At 41.6% G+C, this 16,302-nt stretch overlaps 1 protein-coding gene across 2 annotated transcripts in view; it reads left to right on the top strand.

Annotated features, from left to right (window-relative positions):
- Positions 1–15,944, top strand: part of UST (uronyl 2-sulfotransferase) — a 152,295-nt gene extending 136,351 nt beyond the window's left edge. The window contains exon 9 of one of the 2 annotated variants that reach the window (XR_009485810.1): positions 12,330–12,381. Coding sequence is in view for 1 of the 2 variants with exons in the window: in XM_059841713.1 (XP_059697696.1) it covers positions 12,330–12,613 (284 nt within the window). In the remaining variant the exon portion in view is untranslated. Of the gene's footprint in view, positions 1–12,329 lie in introns of both variants that reach the window. The other variant, XM_059841713.1, reaches the window with a different exon arrangement.
- The last annotated feature ends 358 nt before the right edge of the window (positions 15,945–16,302 follow it).

The following is a 16,302-nucleotide window of genomic DNA, read 5'->3' as shown; positions in this document are numbered from 1 at the left end:
CCAAAGATGTCAGCCCAGTTCATCTTGGGCTTTTACTAACAGAAGATCAGTGAAACTGCAAAGCATATCTGTCTGTATATTAAATTTCAGAATTTACTTGGCACTGTCTTCTGCTGCTGGTGGAATATGGTACTGGGTCCCTGGCAGGCCCCAGTACTTTGTGCATTTGCAGAACACCTTATTTAGCCTAGTTTAAGGGCAGATATGCCACTTAGCCAAAGGTTCTGCATTGAATCATTGAAAATTATTTTCCTTGGTGTGCATGTTTTTGCAAACTACTTGTAGGAATCAATGGTTTGAGTTCCTGCTTAATTCATCTGCTCAGTTCACAGGCTGCTTCAGTTACCCTTTCAGACCACATCTTGGTGTGCATCCCGCTCCTTCAAAAGTAATAAAAAGTTAAGCACATAGCCACTTTGTATCTCATGTGCAAAAAGGGAAAAACTCCTAGTCTCACACATCTTTTCATACTGCATACACATGTGTGAGTAATTTAGTGAAGAAATGGCACATGACACATTAGTGTATTTTATTAGCAATTGGCAGACCAATATTTTGCTTTTGAAATAATGGCAGAACTTACCCACATTGCTACTAAAATCAAAGGCTGAATCCAGCACTACATCCCCATTTCTGAGTCTTAGCAGGAAGAGACAAAAAGCAAAAGATACAACAAAAGTATTTTGATAAACAGATGTCACCCACTTTAAAGTGTTGAATCTCAGTTTAATTTTTCCCATGCTACATAAATAGCCCCTTCACTTCCTTTAGCCTTGCAGTTTTTCATTTCCCACTGTTGCTCAAACAAAATGAAAAAAAACTGGTTATATTTATGAGGACTCTGTATTTACTCAGTTTAAGGGTTTTCATTTCTTTGGTAAATGTACTTAATAAAATTAAATGTTCTGGGAATGTGCCAGAAATGCTGTCAGCCACTATGGCAAGCAGATGGATGAAGTTTCAGCTGAACGTGATGTGCCCAGGTTACTTTGTTTATTTAGAAGCTGATGACCACAGTCACTGGACACACTAGAGCAGCCTGTGAGGAATGTGTTTTTAAGGAGCTCAGAGTCACAATTTCATACTCCCAGCACCTATGGGTTTACTGATGAACTTGGCCCCATCCAGGCCTTGAATTGGGTTCCAGGACCTGCATACTCAGCACTAAGACTGGATGTGAAGGCAATCTAGCTGCAGCATCTGTCCCCACATTGACTGCCAGGGTTGATTCTGCTGCTTTGACTGGTTAGGCTGCGTGTTCCCTTCCTCCTTCAATAGCTCCATGTGTGTCCCTCCCAAAGCTGCACACCCAGTTGCAGAGGACAACCTCCCCAAAAGATTTTTGTTGTCTGGAAAGTGGCCCAGCGTAGAAGGACCTGAGAGTGCTGTTGACAGCTGGCTTAACATGAGCCAGGGTGTGCCCAGGTGGGCAGGAAGGCCAAAGACATCCTAGCCTGTATCAGACACAGCGTGGCCAGCAGGACCAGGGCAGGGACTGTCCCCCTGTACTTGGAGCTGGTGAGGGCACACCTCAAGTGCTGTGTCCAGTTCTTGGCCCCTCACTGCAAAAAAGACACTGAGGGGCTGGAGGGTGTCCAGAGGAGAGCAACAGAGCTGGTGAAAGGTTTAGAGGGGAAGTCATATGAGGAGCAGCTGAGGGAGCTGGGCTTGTTCAAGCTGGAGAGAAGGCGGCTCAGGGGAGACCTTGCCACTCTCTACAGCTACCTGGAAGGAGATTGGTGAGTAGGCTAGGGATGAGCAAGAGGTTGGGAGAGGATACAGCCAGGACAACTGACCCAGACTGATCAAAGAGATAGTTCATACCATATAACATGTTCAGTAATCAATAAAAGTAGAGGTGGAGGAAGGAGTGAGATCTTTGGCTTCTAGGATGGCCATTGCTTAGGCACTGACTGGGGAATGGGGAAGGGATGTCATTTGCATCACTCCCTCCCTCCCCACCTCCTCCAGACTAAACTGTTCTTATCTCTACCCATGAGTTTTCTTGCTTTTGTACTTCCTGTTCTTTCCATCCTCCCTCTGTGGGAGCAGCAGGAGAGAGCAACTGGCCACCTGGGTGCTGACTATGCCCAGCCTGCCTCAACAGGTTTCTCTCTTTATCTTGATAAAACTTGCAACGTGCAAATATTGCACGTCTTGTGAGTAACGTTAAGTGTCTTTATTCCACCACTCCTGAAGATTGCATTGTAGAAAATTGCAATGTTCTTCAACAAAAGCCTAGGTTGTTGTACTCATAGTGTTCCTTTTAGTAACCTCATTCTCTCCCAAAATTGATTTATCTTGTAGAGCTTTTCCTAATTGCTGTCATAGTGCCTGGTTTCTGTCTCATTTTATTCTTATTCAGAGGTGTTAACATTTACGAGTTCCTGTAAATACTGAAATGGAACAAGACAGCAGATCATTTTATCTCCTGCTTTGTTAATCACAAGGGAAAGTTTTGTGCAGTATAACTTTGAAGCACAGCAGTCATTATGTCAGGTCTAGTATTGTCATTAAACTAATGTGCAGACTATCCTGGAAACTTTGATGCTAGCCAGTCTCTAACACTGGCATGAAACTGCTGGTTGAAATACTGCAGACATAAGACAATTTACAGGATTAAGTGCAGGAGCAATGGCTTTTCATACCCCATAAGTCTCTCATTCCCATCCATGTGTGCTTTCAGTGTTCAGCTAAGTCCTTTAACAAGCAATGGAGTTAAGGCTGCTGAGAATATACTTCCTGTAAACAAGGTGATAGATGGCAAAATGATGCACCCATGTATCTCTTCCTTGTCTGTACATTAATGTTCAATAGGAGCTGAATTTAAAAAGATCATTAAGCAAGCTCTGTTCCCTCAATGGATTGTTCTTGGTGCTGATCCACAAGAAAGAATGGTAAAGGTGTGCTGGAGCTGATTGTGTCAGTCCCAGAAGAGAGGTGAGAGTTACTACAGAGGCAGCTGTCTTTGCTACTGGCTCGTACAGATGCATGGAGTGCTTCTATCTTCCAAGATCTTAGTCTTGTAAGTATGTCAGAAATGCTGTTTTCACACTCCTTCTGGAAGAAAATATAGAGCTTGGAATATAGAGCAAGTACGTGCATGTGTAAATCTTGATGGTGTTTGAACAGCTTCTAAGCACCTAAAAATGTTTTGTAGTAATTTATATTAACCAAAACAGATTAAAATTATACATATCCTGGAACTGGGGCCTGCTTCCAAAAGCTCTCATGCATATAAGGAATTGCCAGGGGAAGTCTCCTGTCACAGGTCCCTGAGACACTACATCCTGTGATACAGCCTCTGAGGGAGTGCTTTGGTGCTTGGGACCAAGCAGGTCACACCAGACCTAGGGAATTTCTTCTGCCTTTCTCAAGCCCCCACCCCTCACCTCTGGCTGAGCTGCTAAAGAAGTGCTGAGGTTGGCACGAGGAGCCAGTGTATCTCAGTAACAGATGCTGCAACAGCATCTGCCTCTGAGATTTCCAGGAGAGACACAAACTCTCAAATCGCAGCAAATCCCAAGTGTCCCAGGTTCCTCACTGCAGACATGGCTGTGGGCTCTGTAACAAAGGCAGTGAAAAACCCAGGCATGAATTCACCTTGACTTGGGTTGCATTTGTGGAAATCCAGCAGGAGTTTTGGTCGCTGTGAAGTCCTGAGATAACTAAATGTTTGGCTTATCTATCTGTCTGTCTATCTTTCTATCTTTCTATCTATCTGTCAGACTCTTGAGGTCTTGAGGTCTCCTAGGTGCATAGGAATTACTGTCTTTTTGTGAGTGAGGACACTTGCCATTCATGTGAGCCTATTAGTGCAGGCATGGAGGGCAGAATGGGTTGCCTGGAGCTTCCTGGAAGGAGGAAAGATGGATTCTTGTTTCTGGTTCCTAGTGACCTCAGGGGACATGAAGACCCAGGCAGCCTTAGGGCTTAGCCCTGTTGGGACATTATACTTTGCCTCCAAGCCTGAACAGTAGAAAATCAAGATGTTCCCTCTCCAGGAAAAGCACAGGGTGAGAATTGCATTAACCACACTGTGAGATTACTCTCCTCTCCCAGGGCTTCTAGTTAATATAATTCCCCTTCTTTTTATTTTTTCTCTTGCTGAAACAAGTCTGCCTGTGTTAAACAACAGACCCTTTTCCTCGGTTTTGGCCAGAGGAGGAAGGCTTTGTCCCGATATCCTGGCAGCTGGCCAAGGCAGTCGGGATGTGGGCCAGGAGGGGGTGAACTTGAAAGGAACAGTGTGTTGTTTCTGCACTGGTAGCATTCTTCCTTCTTCAGCAGTGCCTCGGCCCCTGGCTGCCTTCAGTCACTCATTATACACAAAAGAACCTAAGGGCAAAAGAGACAATTTTCTCTTGACCGCCTGTAACTTGAAATAATAAGAAACAAAACCATTTTGGGGCTTTCAGTTGTGTGTGTGCAGACATGGTTGGGAGAAAATTTCTTGGAACTGGCAACTTTCTCACAAGAGAGAAAAGAACCAATAGCACCTTTTTCCCCCCATTTTAATAGCGGCCTTCATACTGTAATATCCATCTTCCCGGTTTTGTATCTCCTATCAGTTGTGATTTTGCCTTGGCAGTGCATAAGTTTTATTACTGGATGTTACTTGTATCCTAGTTAGTATTTTTGCATTCATTTTTCATTTCAGTAGTTATGTAAAGAAATAAGGAGTCACATGTATGCTCTTGGAAGACTTAGGCTTAAGTCTAAGAGGGTAAGAGTATAAGAGGCTGCATTAAGAATTAACAATTTTTAAGGCTACAGTCTCAACATTTTTTTGAAAAAATATAGGATTATTTCACATTCCTGCAAGGCCTGATACTGCAAAGTGCTGACCACTAGGTTTGAACAGTCAAGAAGTAGAAAACGTAGCAAACTGAGGGTTCAGACATCTTCCAAAAAAAGACATTCATACTGAGGTATCTGAAATGCAGTGACAAAAAGGTTTTTGCATGTAGTTCTTCTGACTTGGAAGCTGACACAAGCAAGATGTTCAAAACTTGAATCTGTAAAAGATTTAAATGGATCATTGGGTCATTGAGCTTAGCTTCCTGTGTGCTGCAGGTCACACAGTCTCTCTTCTGCATAGAGACAGAATCTGGAGTTCATTAGGTTATCCATCATTGATGCAGAATTATCAAGTGATAGCCAATCAAGTGTGTTCGTTTTGTACTAACAATTAATCACCTTCACCACTTCAAGAAAGCAGTGCCATACTTCCAGTCCCAATTTGTCTGGTTCCTGCTTCCAACCCTTCAGTACCCATAGTTTTCTCACCATGAAAATTTGCAGATGCTGTAAACAAGTCACCTCTCAATCGTCTTTTTTTGGTAAGCTGACCAGAGCAAATTTATCATCATTCTCCAAAGCGTCCCTTTCAACCCCAGTGTTCATTCTGAGGCTGTTTTCATACTTTTCCTGATTTAGGATGTGGTTACAAAACTGGATGCTATATGCCAGTGTTTCACTTACAATACTATATATGGAAATAAAGATACCTCCACCTCTCTCCATCCCTCTGGACATCTTAGCTTGCACAGCACACCTCTTCATCATTTCCTTTTTGTGAACAAAAATCACAGATAGCAGCCTACCATGACTTGAAGCACAAAGGCAAGATGCCTGCTCTAGAGTCTCAAGTCCTGGGCTGTATTTCTGCAGGCTTTCTGCATTACATAGCTGTGGTGAAGCTTTTCCTGCTCATAAGCACTGCTGAAATTTGTCTCGGTCATTGCAACTCTCTCCTCTGTCTGCAAAAAAGTGATAATGTTAGTATCTGATTAACCTACTATGCAGCACTGTTCACAAGCCATCTGTAAGAACCTATTTTTAACTTGTGGTTTTGTCAGATCCAGATTTGACTGGATTCATTCAGTAACTCTTAAACAGCTGTAAAAGATACATTAGAAATTGCAGGGTATGAGCTGCAACCATAGCAGTTCTTTCGGCAACTCAAACTAGACAATCCTGGCATTTCCTCTGCAGATGACTTTGGTTTTGGCACCTCCAGCTCTGTCTAGTTCAACTTAAAAGTTGCTTAATGGCTATAAAAGTACCTGACCACATTCTCATAAGAATCTGCTTGTTCATTCTACCAGTGTGGGTTATTTTTCAACATTTCTGTCTCTTCTGTGTTATCCTACCTGAACTGGGAATGCAACATTAAAATGCACCAAATAAAGGAGTCTCTCAGAAGATCCTCCTGAGATTTGTTATCTGATCTTGTGTGAGATACAGCACATTTCCAGGCTGAGGACAGCATCAGAGGCAGTGTGTGGTACAGCAGGGTTGGCTGAAGTGTCCTGTGCAGCTGGAAATTCATGTTGTTGGATCCAGAGCTCTGAACTGGTAGGGGCAAAGGCATAGCACTGTGACATTTCCAGGAGGAGAGTTTAGAGATTTCTTTATCATACTTACTGATTGGAGAAGAGACTTCAGTGAGTAGTAGCTGGAGAAAGTTATATATTAGCATTGCTGAGTGTGTTGTATGGCAAGTGTTTCATAATAGTGATATATAATGCCTTTAACAGCTCAAGTTATGTAAGAGCACTGTTGAATTCATATCGCTGTTGCACTGTCCACTGGACAGCCAGACCAGTGCAGTACTGACCACTGCAATATTTTCTGAATATATGTTATTTGTACAGTGTAACAAGATGTTTGTGATTTATGGCCTTATCAGCCCAGGGTACTCCTTATATTTATCACTTATCACTACCTTTTATTTCCTTTTTTCTTCATCTTTCTTCCTTGCTGTGATTTTATATCATGCCTCCTTGGTGTTTACATCCTTGAACATCAGTAGTTGTTTGATTACGTGTCTTTTAGATTTTCTCTTTGAACTCTTCCTGGCTAATCTCTGTTTTGTCATCCCTCCATTTTTCTGTGCCACCTTGTGATTATCAGAGCTTCCTGCATTTTTATCTATGATAATATAAACAATGAAATTATATAAGGTTAACAGGGAGACTATTCTTTCCTCCAGTTTCTTTATTCAGTGTAGTGGTAAGGAAGGAGAAAGAACATTGCTGTCTCGCCTAGTTCCATCATTTTACAGTGTCTGGGCCAATTACAGCCTGGTGTATTTGCTCCCAAGATCCCTGTTTGATAAATAATAGGATGTTCCATTGCCTGGGATTGCAGATCCCTGAAGTTCTGGGAGTTACTGTGACTTCTGGAAAGCAGCTCTTTCAGAGAGATCCGTACCTGACCTTTAGGAGATAGGAAACGGCAGTGTGCCAGTGTGTGAGAGTTCTCCTAATCCCCTGGAGTTAGGAGTTGCTCTGTGTCAGCAAAGCACCACCAAAATTCAGGACAGAAGTGCTAAAACCAAGCAAGCATTGTTGTGAGCCTGGCATAACTGTCCCCAGTATGCCCATGAGGGTCCAATCTTTATCTTTGTGTGTTAAAACTTACACCATATTTTGTTGGTGTGAATAACTGAGAGTAAAACTAGTGATAAAGAGGTTAATAACTAGGATTCATGGTATTTCAGATGAAGTTGGTAGATACTGTGGGTCAAATTGCTGCTTCAAAACATCAGTTTTGATTTTTAATATATTTCTGCCTGGTTGGTGCCTCTGTTAGATTTTCTCCACCATCCCTGCTTTCCATTAACAAACGAGAGCCAAAGCAAGGTGCTCCATCGCAGGGTGTGGCTGCAGCACACCGTCCCTCCTCTGGCTCGGATCCAGGGACCTGCCCTGGGCTGAGACTCCTGAGCAGCAGTAGCCCAGTGGCCATTGGAAAGACACGCAAGCCCAGTACATCGGGGTCTCATCCATTCTCCCCAAACTGTCCCTTTCCAGATATCCTTCAAGAGCCAGGCTAAAAATTTCAAGTTTGTAAAGCAAATCAGTTGTGCCAGAAGATTTTTTGCTAAGCTGCAGTTGAACATTCCGGGGGAGATCATTTCTAGCGTATCCATCAGAGCCCTGGTTGGCACCAGAGTAACAAGAGGCAGACCAAGCAGAGACCCTCACCCCTTCCAATGTCACATCTAACCACAGTGACACACATTTCTTTCCCTTTAAAACTCCAGAGAAGTAGGCATGTGCTGTAACTCAGCTGCGTACAGTTGAGAGGTGGAGCTCCCTGCCCATGGCAGGGAATGAGTTTGCTGTGTCTGTGGCAGCCATGGTGTGCTCACAGCCGTGGGAGCAGCGCAGCTCGGCGTGGCGTTCTTCCCCTGCGGCTGTGCGCCCGCGGCTCTGCTGGCCTGCAGCCACCCTGCGCTGCCTCCAGCCTGCCTCACCTCTCCTCAAGGGCCCCCCAGGGACACTGGCTCCCTGTGGCTTCATCCAGGAGAGCACTGGGGAGCAGCCTCTGCGTGGCACCCCCCCCCCCCCGAAACAGCAGGACACTGGAGAGCACATCGTTCTGAAAGTTTCTTCTGAGGTGGAGAATGCCTTTAGGATCATTTTGTCTAAATATGGCAATTCTGGGTTTTTGGAGCCACAAGTTATAAAACTCACTTTTCTCTATGGTTTGGATTGCTGCAGTGAGTAATGTCCATTTCTTAGTTTAAAAAAAAAAAAAAGTGAGTGTGGAAAGTAACAGTAAACACTCATCAAGTGGTAACCCAAAAGAATTTAATTTTCTTCATTCCTATCTGCATACCAGTTTAGTCTTAATTTAAGGTATGAGCAGGCTGCCCTGGGAGGTGCATTACTGTATAGTACATTCTTCTAGTAATTTAAAATAATGCCAAAGCAAACAAATTTTTAAAAAAATAACCCTAAGAAGTAAATGGTATAGTTTGTTGCCCTCCATCTGGTTAGCTGTCTCAAGGGTCATAAAATGGGGGTCCTTTGGTGGGGCAGCGTGGTTTATGTAGCATATGCAGATTGGTATTTTGGCTTTAAGCCAGATCTACCTAATTTTCCATTTTGCTTCTATGATGAGAAGAGGTACTTGAGGTGACTTCAAGGGGCAGTTTTGTGATTTCATCCATATTCGTATTAAAGAGCCTTTTAAGAGTATTTAAGATTAAAACATAGCCTAAATAAAGTTCAAGTACAAAAAATAGCAGAGTTCACTTGTTTTATCAAAAGGCTGAGCTTGCAGCCGGGCACAGGCCCAACTCACACCATCCAACAGCCCACACCTCACAGCTCTTTATGCTCTGCTGTTCTTGTGATTGTTCTGCAAGGCAAACAAACAGGAGCCAGAAAATTTACACAGCCCCTGCAGCCTTCCAGAGTGTGGCTGTTCCTGTCTGTTCGGATGGGTATTTCTGGAGTCATAGGTGTGTGAACAGAACACACACACAAGAGAATTGCACACATCCAGAAACCCCTGTGCCACTGCAGCAGCAAATTCAGAGGAGTGTATTGTGCTGCCAGGGTGGCACCGAGCTGCTCCCTGCCCGGCACGCCAGTAGGACCTTGCCTTTGGCTGCTCCTGCCCCCACAGACTGCCCCCCAAAGAAAGCAGTCTCGTGCTTTTCCCCTTGTTGGCAGCGCTCCTGGGCTAAGCACAAGTGCCTCTCTCTGCTGGGAGAGCAGCCACCGAAGGGAGCTGGAGCTGTGAAAGTGGCTTTCCCCACTTACAGTCCTGGAGGGACCATATAAGTAAAGAGCTTTTTCCAGCAAGCTAAATGGAGTTTTCTGTAGCAGAAATAACTTACATAAAATAAAAACAAAGTTGGCGGGCGGTATAAAGGCTTAAGCTAATAAATGCAATATTTAGTAGTGTATATTTGCAGCTGAATTTGTAAAGAAAACCAGACTGCAAAGCTGGCAGGAGCTATCAGTTAAGCACAATAAAGAGGAGAGTCTTGAAGTGCTCAGTAATCTTAAGAAAGTTTTCTCACCCGAGGACAGACTGAGTACATTGGCCTTTCTGGAATGTAGTCATCTCATACCCATCAATGGCAATTTGAAGGTAACTTGAACAACTTGACTAAAAATTTAACAAGATGAAATATTTGCTAGACTGTTCTGGCCTGTGGGCGAAGATGGTGCAGAAGAGAATAAGCTCTTGGGGAACTCAGATATTTTCACCAAAAATACTTCACATTATTCACTAACCACAGGTCCTGCTTTCTGTGCCATTGTCTGTTTGAAATGCAAGCATTTCCTGATCCTTCCTCTACACTTTTTCTTAGCTAAATAGCATGTTAAAAATTGCATCTCTCTTCCTGGTTTTCTTGTATATTTTAATAATTTCACAACTATCTAAATAAAACTAAGAAAATTGATAAACAGTCAGTAAATATAGAGCATATTTCACCTCACATCACTGTATTAAAGAACAGGGGACTCTGTGTACTCAGTTGTTTAATTACTTTCATATATGAGTAGAGACAGATTTCAGTGTAAAGAACTACTAACTTTGGTGTAAAAAATTCCATTTAATTACAAAGTAGTATGTTTTAACAGTTACCAAATAATAAAAACCATTCTTCCTTTAGAGAAGGAATTAAAAGTATAGATGCAAAATAGAATTAATGCTTTAAATAATTTTTTTGTGATTTAGAACAGTGTTGAATTGGGTAAGCTAGTCAACATGTCTTCTCTTTGTATCATTCTTCCTGCATTTCAAATTACTGTGTTGCAGTTGATAAGCAAAACTATTTCAGATACACATATTTTAGATATAACTTTTTTCTTCTGCGCCCGGTGGGTGTGACACAATGAAGTCCAGTGATTAGAAGGATGTCCACCCCAGCAGCACTTGTCTCATGTAGTATTATTAAAATGTTCTGAGTTGTTTTTCTCTGATTCTTTTACTCTGAAGGAGAAAAATGTGTGTTCACGGACTGAAAATTGAACTTTTTTACAAGTGTGGTATATATTCATATACCTTAAGCTATATGAATATTAATCTTTTAAAATTTAAAGAAAACAGTTCATGTTCAGTGCTGTGCTCTGCTCATCTGTTGTATTTTTCAAGATTTAAAATCTTGTACCAACTTTTTGTCTAAAGATCATTGCTGTTGTGCTTGCTAGATGGACTTACTAGTATTTTATTACCTCTTGGGATAGAAGGGTTTGCCTTTGTTTAAAGTTCCTGTCTTCCCTAAAAAGCTATTCTAGATTATTTCCTATGGAGAAACACATCGCTTGTGGGATCCCAAGAACAACTTTCTTTTTCTGCTAGGAACCAGCGCTGCATCCCTTAGCTTTATGTGTAAGCAATTGTGAAAATCTGTTTCTCTGTAGAGATGTTAAGCATTTGTTAAGCTTTGCTGGCAGGTGCTTCAGAAGCCCTCCATTTGTTCTGCTCACATGAGGAAAACTCTGCCCATGGTAAAGTCACATTTTGATTCAGGGACTCCCTCTGGAAGTGAGGGTGGTTGCTACCACTGGAACCCAGCTGGAAACATTTAATGTTCTTTGTTGTAAGTAAAACAAAAAGCTTCCTCCATGTAAGCTTTTTCTTTGCTGTCCTTCGTGGCCTGACCCTTTTGAATACTTCTGACTTGAAGAACTGGTGCTACAATAAGAATTAGGTTCCCATGTTATATACTTAGGATGAAAATTCTTGGGATGCTTTGGCAGCCAATTGCCATCTAGAAAAGAGCAAATTTATTGCCTTCAGATTTTGCTTTATACCTTTATAAATGCATTCATCTCCAGTGATACTCATTTATTGAGAGAGAAGGCAAAGAGACAATTCAGTATTTTTGTTAGTAAGTCTTACTCCTTATCAGCAATAAAAGGTTTGTATTTCAGTTTGCGAAAGCAAAAGTGTCAGGGTGAACAAAAAAGTAGTGAAATCTTCCAGGGCATGACAGGAAGATGAATCTAGTTCCATTAAAAGGTATAACAGGATGAGAAAGTTAATAGGCACAGTTCATCCTAAGGTGTCATGTGGTGATGCCAACAATCCTTCGGTGCTACCCTGAGATGGATTCAGGTTGACAAGTATCTGTTTATATTGACCTATAATAAAGCACAACAGAGACAGGTCACCATATGCCACTCAGGAAATAATTGCTTAGTTAAGCAGCTTGGTGGCATACCTGATGTCATATTTCCAAAGCTAGGCAAGATTGTGGGTTTCTCTACGTGTAGCTCATGCTCATAGTTCATATGACTTGGTTTGCATTTTCAGGTAACCATGGACAATTAGGCTCTTTGCTGACTGCAGACAAGACCTGTGTGAACTAGCCATATTTAAACATGCAAGTCCAACTTCAAACATCTGTATTTTTTCATATCTTGTTAAAAGTAAATCTTCTGTTAGAGACAACTTCAATTCATTTGTATCAGTAATGTAGCAGGGCCTTGTCTTAATGTTTAAATTACAAAGTTTACATCTGGCCTCACTAATCAGCACCCACCATGTTGCTTGTTGTTCTTTCTTTACAGAACATAGGAAACTTGGCAATCTGACTGTGACAGTGAAAAAGACCGTCCCCTCTCCAGAAGCAATACAGATCCTCTACCAACGCATGAGATATGAATATGAGTTCTATTACTATGTCAAAGAACAATTCCACCTGCTAAAGCGCAAGTTTGGACTGAAGTCTCATATCAGGAAACCAAGTCCCAGACCTGAGTTCTTCATTCCTTCTCCCCTGGAAACAGAAGAACCAATAAATGATGAGGAAGAAGATGATGAAAAGTGGCTAGAGGATATCTATAAAAGGTGATGGATGGAAGAGCTATCCTTTCTCTTCTGGTGACCCCTCCAGCTTTCTTAAGATTTTTTTTTAATTATTATTAAAAGTAATTCCTTAAGGAACTGATTTAATGCGCAGCGGATTTGAAATGGAGCAGAAGAGATTTCCCACCTGCTGGAGCCATTGGGAGATACCTGATTTTGCAGGTTTGATTCATAATACAGTGTTGGCTCTATAGCATCCTTGCTACAGCATAGTTCAAGAGAGAAGTACCTACTATCTGTCACAAAATAACTTTTGGAATACACAGTAGTCCTTTGTGAACTGCAAAATGCAAAAGAATAGGTTAGGCATTCTTGAAAAGCAAATCTTACAGATTCTCATCTCTCTCTTTGACCAGAAAAAAATTCTTCATGGCATAACACTGTGGCATGAACTACAGGCAGTGAGCCATTTGGGAAGAGTGCCTCTTTCTGTCCAAAGCACACTGATATCCCAGTGGTATGGTCAGAGCCATTGCTTTGTCTCTTCAAATCCAAGGAGACCAGGCTCAGAAAGAGGCAAGGTAACAGCTCCTTGAATTACCTGTGCCAGAGGAGCAGGGCTGATGTTCTGCCAAATCAGTACCAGTGAGTGTAAGGCAAGCTACAGGAACCAGATATTTTTGGTAAAACCTTCTAGTTCATAGAGTGGGAAACATTACCAGGTCAGTGAATGGCAACAACAAATTTAAAGTGCCAGGCACTTATGTCAGCAGTTGAGTATGTTTCTATCAGACTCTAAAGGAAAAGGTGCAATATATGGGGTTTATGTTCAAGAATGGCATTTTTAGATTTTTATTATTCTTTTGGGTCACAAATCCAAAGAGATGCAGAAAAAGCTACTCATTAAAAAGCTCAGGTGATCTGGAGGTCCTATTGAGCATGACCTGTATTTCTGCAACTGCAGAGTTTAATTGTTCACATCTGAATCTGAACGCAGCTTCCCCACCAGCACAAACACCAAACTCCTGCTTTTAGTGTGGCTAGAAGGAAAATTAACAATATGAGATACACAGCTTCCCTAGTTGAAATAGTTCAGAATCATCAAACAAACACAAGAAGATGCACTCTCTGAAACCAAAGCCGATTCAGTGATAGGTTTGAAAGAGAGTCACTGTGAAAATTGTTAATAACTACAAATATTATCTGCCAACACTAGAAAAGGGATTGGTGGAAGCGGAGTAGCACTGCTATGTGAGGTGCTGTTGTTATTCAGCTGTTTGGGTGTCCCTGGAGTGGGATTCCCTGGGATGTGTGGGTGTGCTGGCTGTTGGCCAGCCTACAAGGCTTGGAGGTGCAGAAGTGACAGACCCACAGGCAGCCCTGGGCAGAGCTCCTTGGCCTTCTGCTACACTGCAGAATAGGGGGGAATTTGGGGTCTTGATGAAGCCTTTGTCTCTAATGCACCATTGTTGCCAGAGATAGCTGGACTCATAGAGAATAAGAGCAATAAATTCCTGTCCCCAGAGCATGGGAAAGAAGCAGGTACAAGATGTTGCAGCTGCTTGCCAGGATGAGAACAATCCACCTCTGTTTTTCTCACATCCTTTCTCAAACATCTACCAGAAAATTTTTGGTTCCTGTTCCACGGCTGCCATCTGCAAGGTCATACTTCAGGTTGCTACATCAAGCAAAAGTTATTTTGTGATGGATGAAGCACATAAACTCGGGATCAGCTCAAATGGGCTTTTCAAGGGTTTCCTCTTCCATGAGCCTGCTGAGAGCCAATAGAAATTATGATCTATCTTCTTCACCCCTCAGTCTTTACCTATACACAGAGAATGAAAATAAAGGAGAGTTAAGACAAGATGCTAACTTACAGAAAATACTAGGAAGAAGACTCTGTTCTCACTATTAACATCCCAGGTTGGTGGTAGCAATGCACTACTGTGGGGGAGCACATTAAAGAAAGCTGAAAATGACACAGATAGTAACTAACATATTAGCTAAAATATGAATCTGCTGCATTGTATATTTTAAGTGGTTTCTATGAAATTACATTGAAAGAGTAATGATTAGTTTACACACTGTGGAGTTGTTATATTTTGGAAAGAACTAGTATTCTCATGTTTCTGAAATTCTGTTTGAATCCTTTCTCTGCCAACGTTTTAACAGAATATAGTCACTTAACACATTCACCCTTCCTGAGAGTTCACTGCCGCTTACAGTAAAGTCTGTTTCTATCTGTTTGTTTATTTAATGGTATCTTCAGCCATCACTACTTATAATCTAAATACAGAAGCTGCTTTGTGATTTACTCGCTAGGTTTTAATATTGTTGTATTTTCGTAACAATCAACCTGGCCTCTCCTCCTCAAATGGTAGTTCTTAAATTTATCTGGCACATAGCATCTAATATTCCTGGTCCTATGGCCTATTTCTCTGTAATTAAATATATTTTGCTTAACTTTTAAAAGGTACGTTATAAGCCGGTAAATCTTTGACTTATTTATTGAAACTTTTCAGCACATTCCAAATTCTAAGTTGCTCAGGAAGAAGTTGATTTAAATAATTATATTTGGGTCTGATGAATATTTCTTATTCAAAAAAAATCACTATATGTAAGCCTTTAGTCAACAACAGCTTTGTAGAAAGTGCCAACTTGGAGATCTTTTTTTGGGGGGAAAAGGTGGCTGTTCAACACTTACAAAAATAAGAAAATATATGTCTACATTAGCTTAGCTATAAATGAAGCAACATATGTTTTGGAATGAAATCTTCTTTAACTTATTCACTACTATCTCCTGAAATACCAATAAGCCATATGATTCTTTATTTTTCAATCCAATGATGTTTAAAAATAAAACTTGCACATTTCTTCCTGGTGCCATAGTCCTCTTGCTTACACTAGTTTTCCTGCCTGGATGCAGTGGCTGTGGGTAGGACGTTGGAGTTGCACCCAGCAGAGCAGGGCTGGATATGGCCTAGGGCATCCTTCGAAGGTCATACTCGAGCAGTAAGACTGGAGCAGGTTGTTCCTGGGTTATTCCATCTCCCAGGCTGTCCGGAGGTGTGAGCTGAGGTCTGAATTGTGTTACTCTCCTGAGATGTGTGGTCAGTACAGTGCAGTACATTGTCCAGTGTTCCATGGCTGCTAAGTAGTTTTATCCAGGAGAGAAACAACTTCGTCTCCATACACTGCATTTTTACTAGATATGGTGTTTGATGGCCAGGCATAAAAGCTTCAGTAGTCAGAGTGATGTTACAATGTAGGTGAAGTATCAGTGCTTTCACACTAAAGAGAGAATCAACTGTTGTTAAAATGCAGCATTCTGGAAAAAAAATAAATTTTAGTCCTAAGTTTCAAGTGACAATGACAAATTGTGCCATTTTTTGTTTCTGTTCAATTTACTTCTCTTCCACGTGAATTTTGTTGGTGATGCAGGGCTAAGTCCAAGTGTCTCAAATGTTCTCTACTTGTCTGTAGAGAAGCAGCTTGGCAGAACTGAAAGACCATTAACCTGATGGTGTATTTAAAGCATTCCAGTTTCATTGCAGTTCTTTCATCGTGGCTCTTTGATGAATCATTTGAGTGTTAGGATGTAAAATGGTACACTGTAGCATAAACACACAAGCAAAGCCACGAATTTTAAAAGTTGGAGAATACATCTGTGAATTCAAGCCATGGAATTTTTCCTCCTTTCAGTATGTGATACAATTAAATTGAGCGTACAGGTAT

The sequence above is a fragment of the Haemorhous mexicanus genome, chromosome 3, assembly GCF_027477595.1.
Source record: "Haemorhous mexicanus isolate bHaeMex1 chromosome 3, bHaeMex1.pri, whole genome shotgun sequence".
In the NCBI taxonomy this organism is placed as follows: domain Eukaryota; kingdom Metazoa; phylum Chordata; class Aves; order Passeriformes; family Fringillidae; genus Haemorhous; species Haemorhous mexicanus.
The sequence above is the reverse complement of the archived record's forward strand: the minus strand, read 5'-3'. Positions and strand labels throughout refer to the sequence as shown.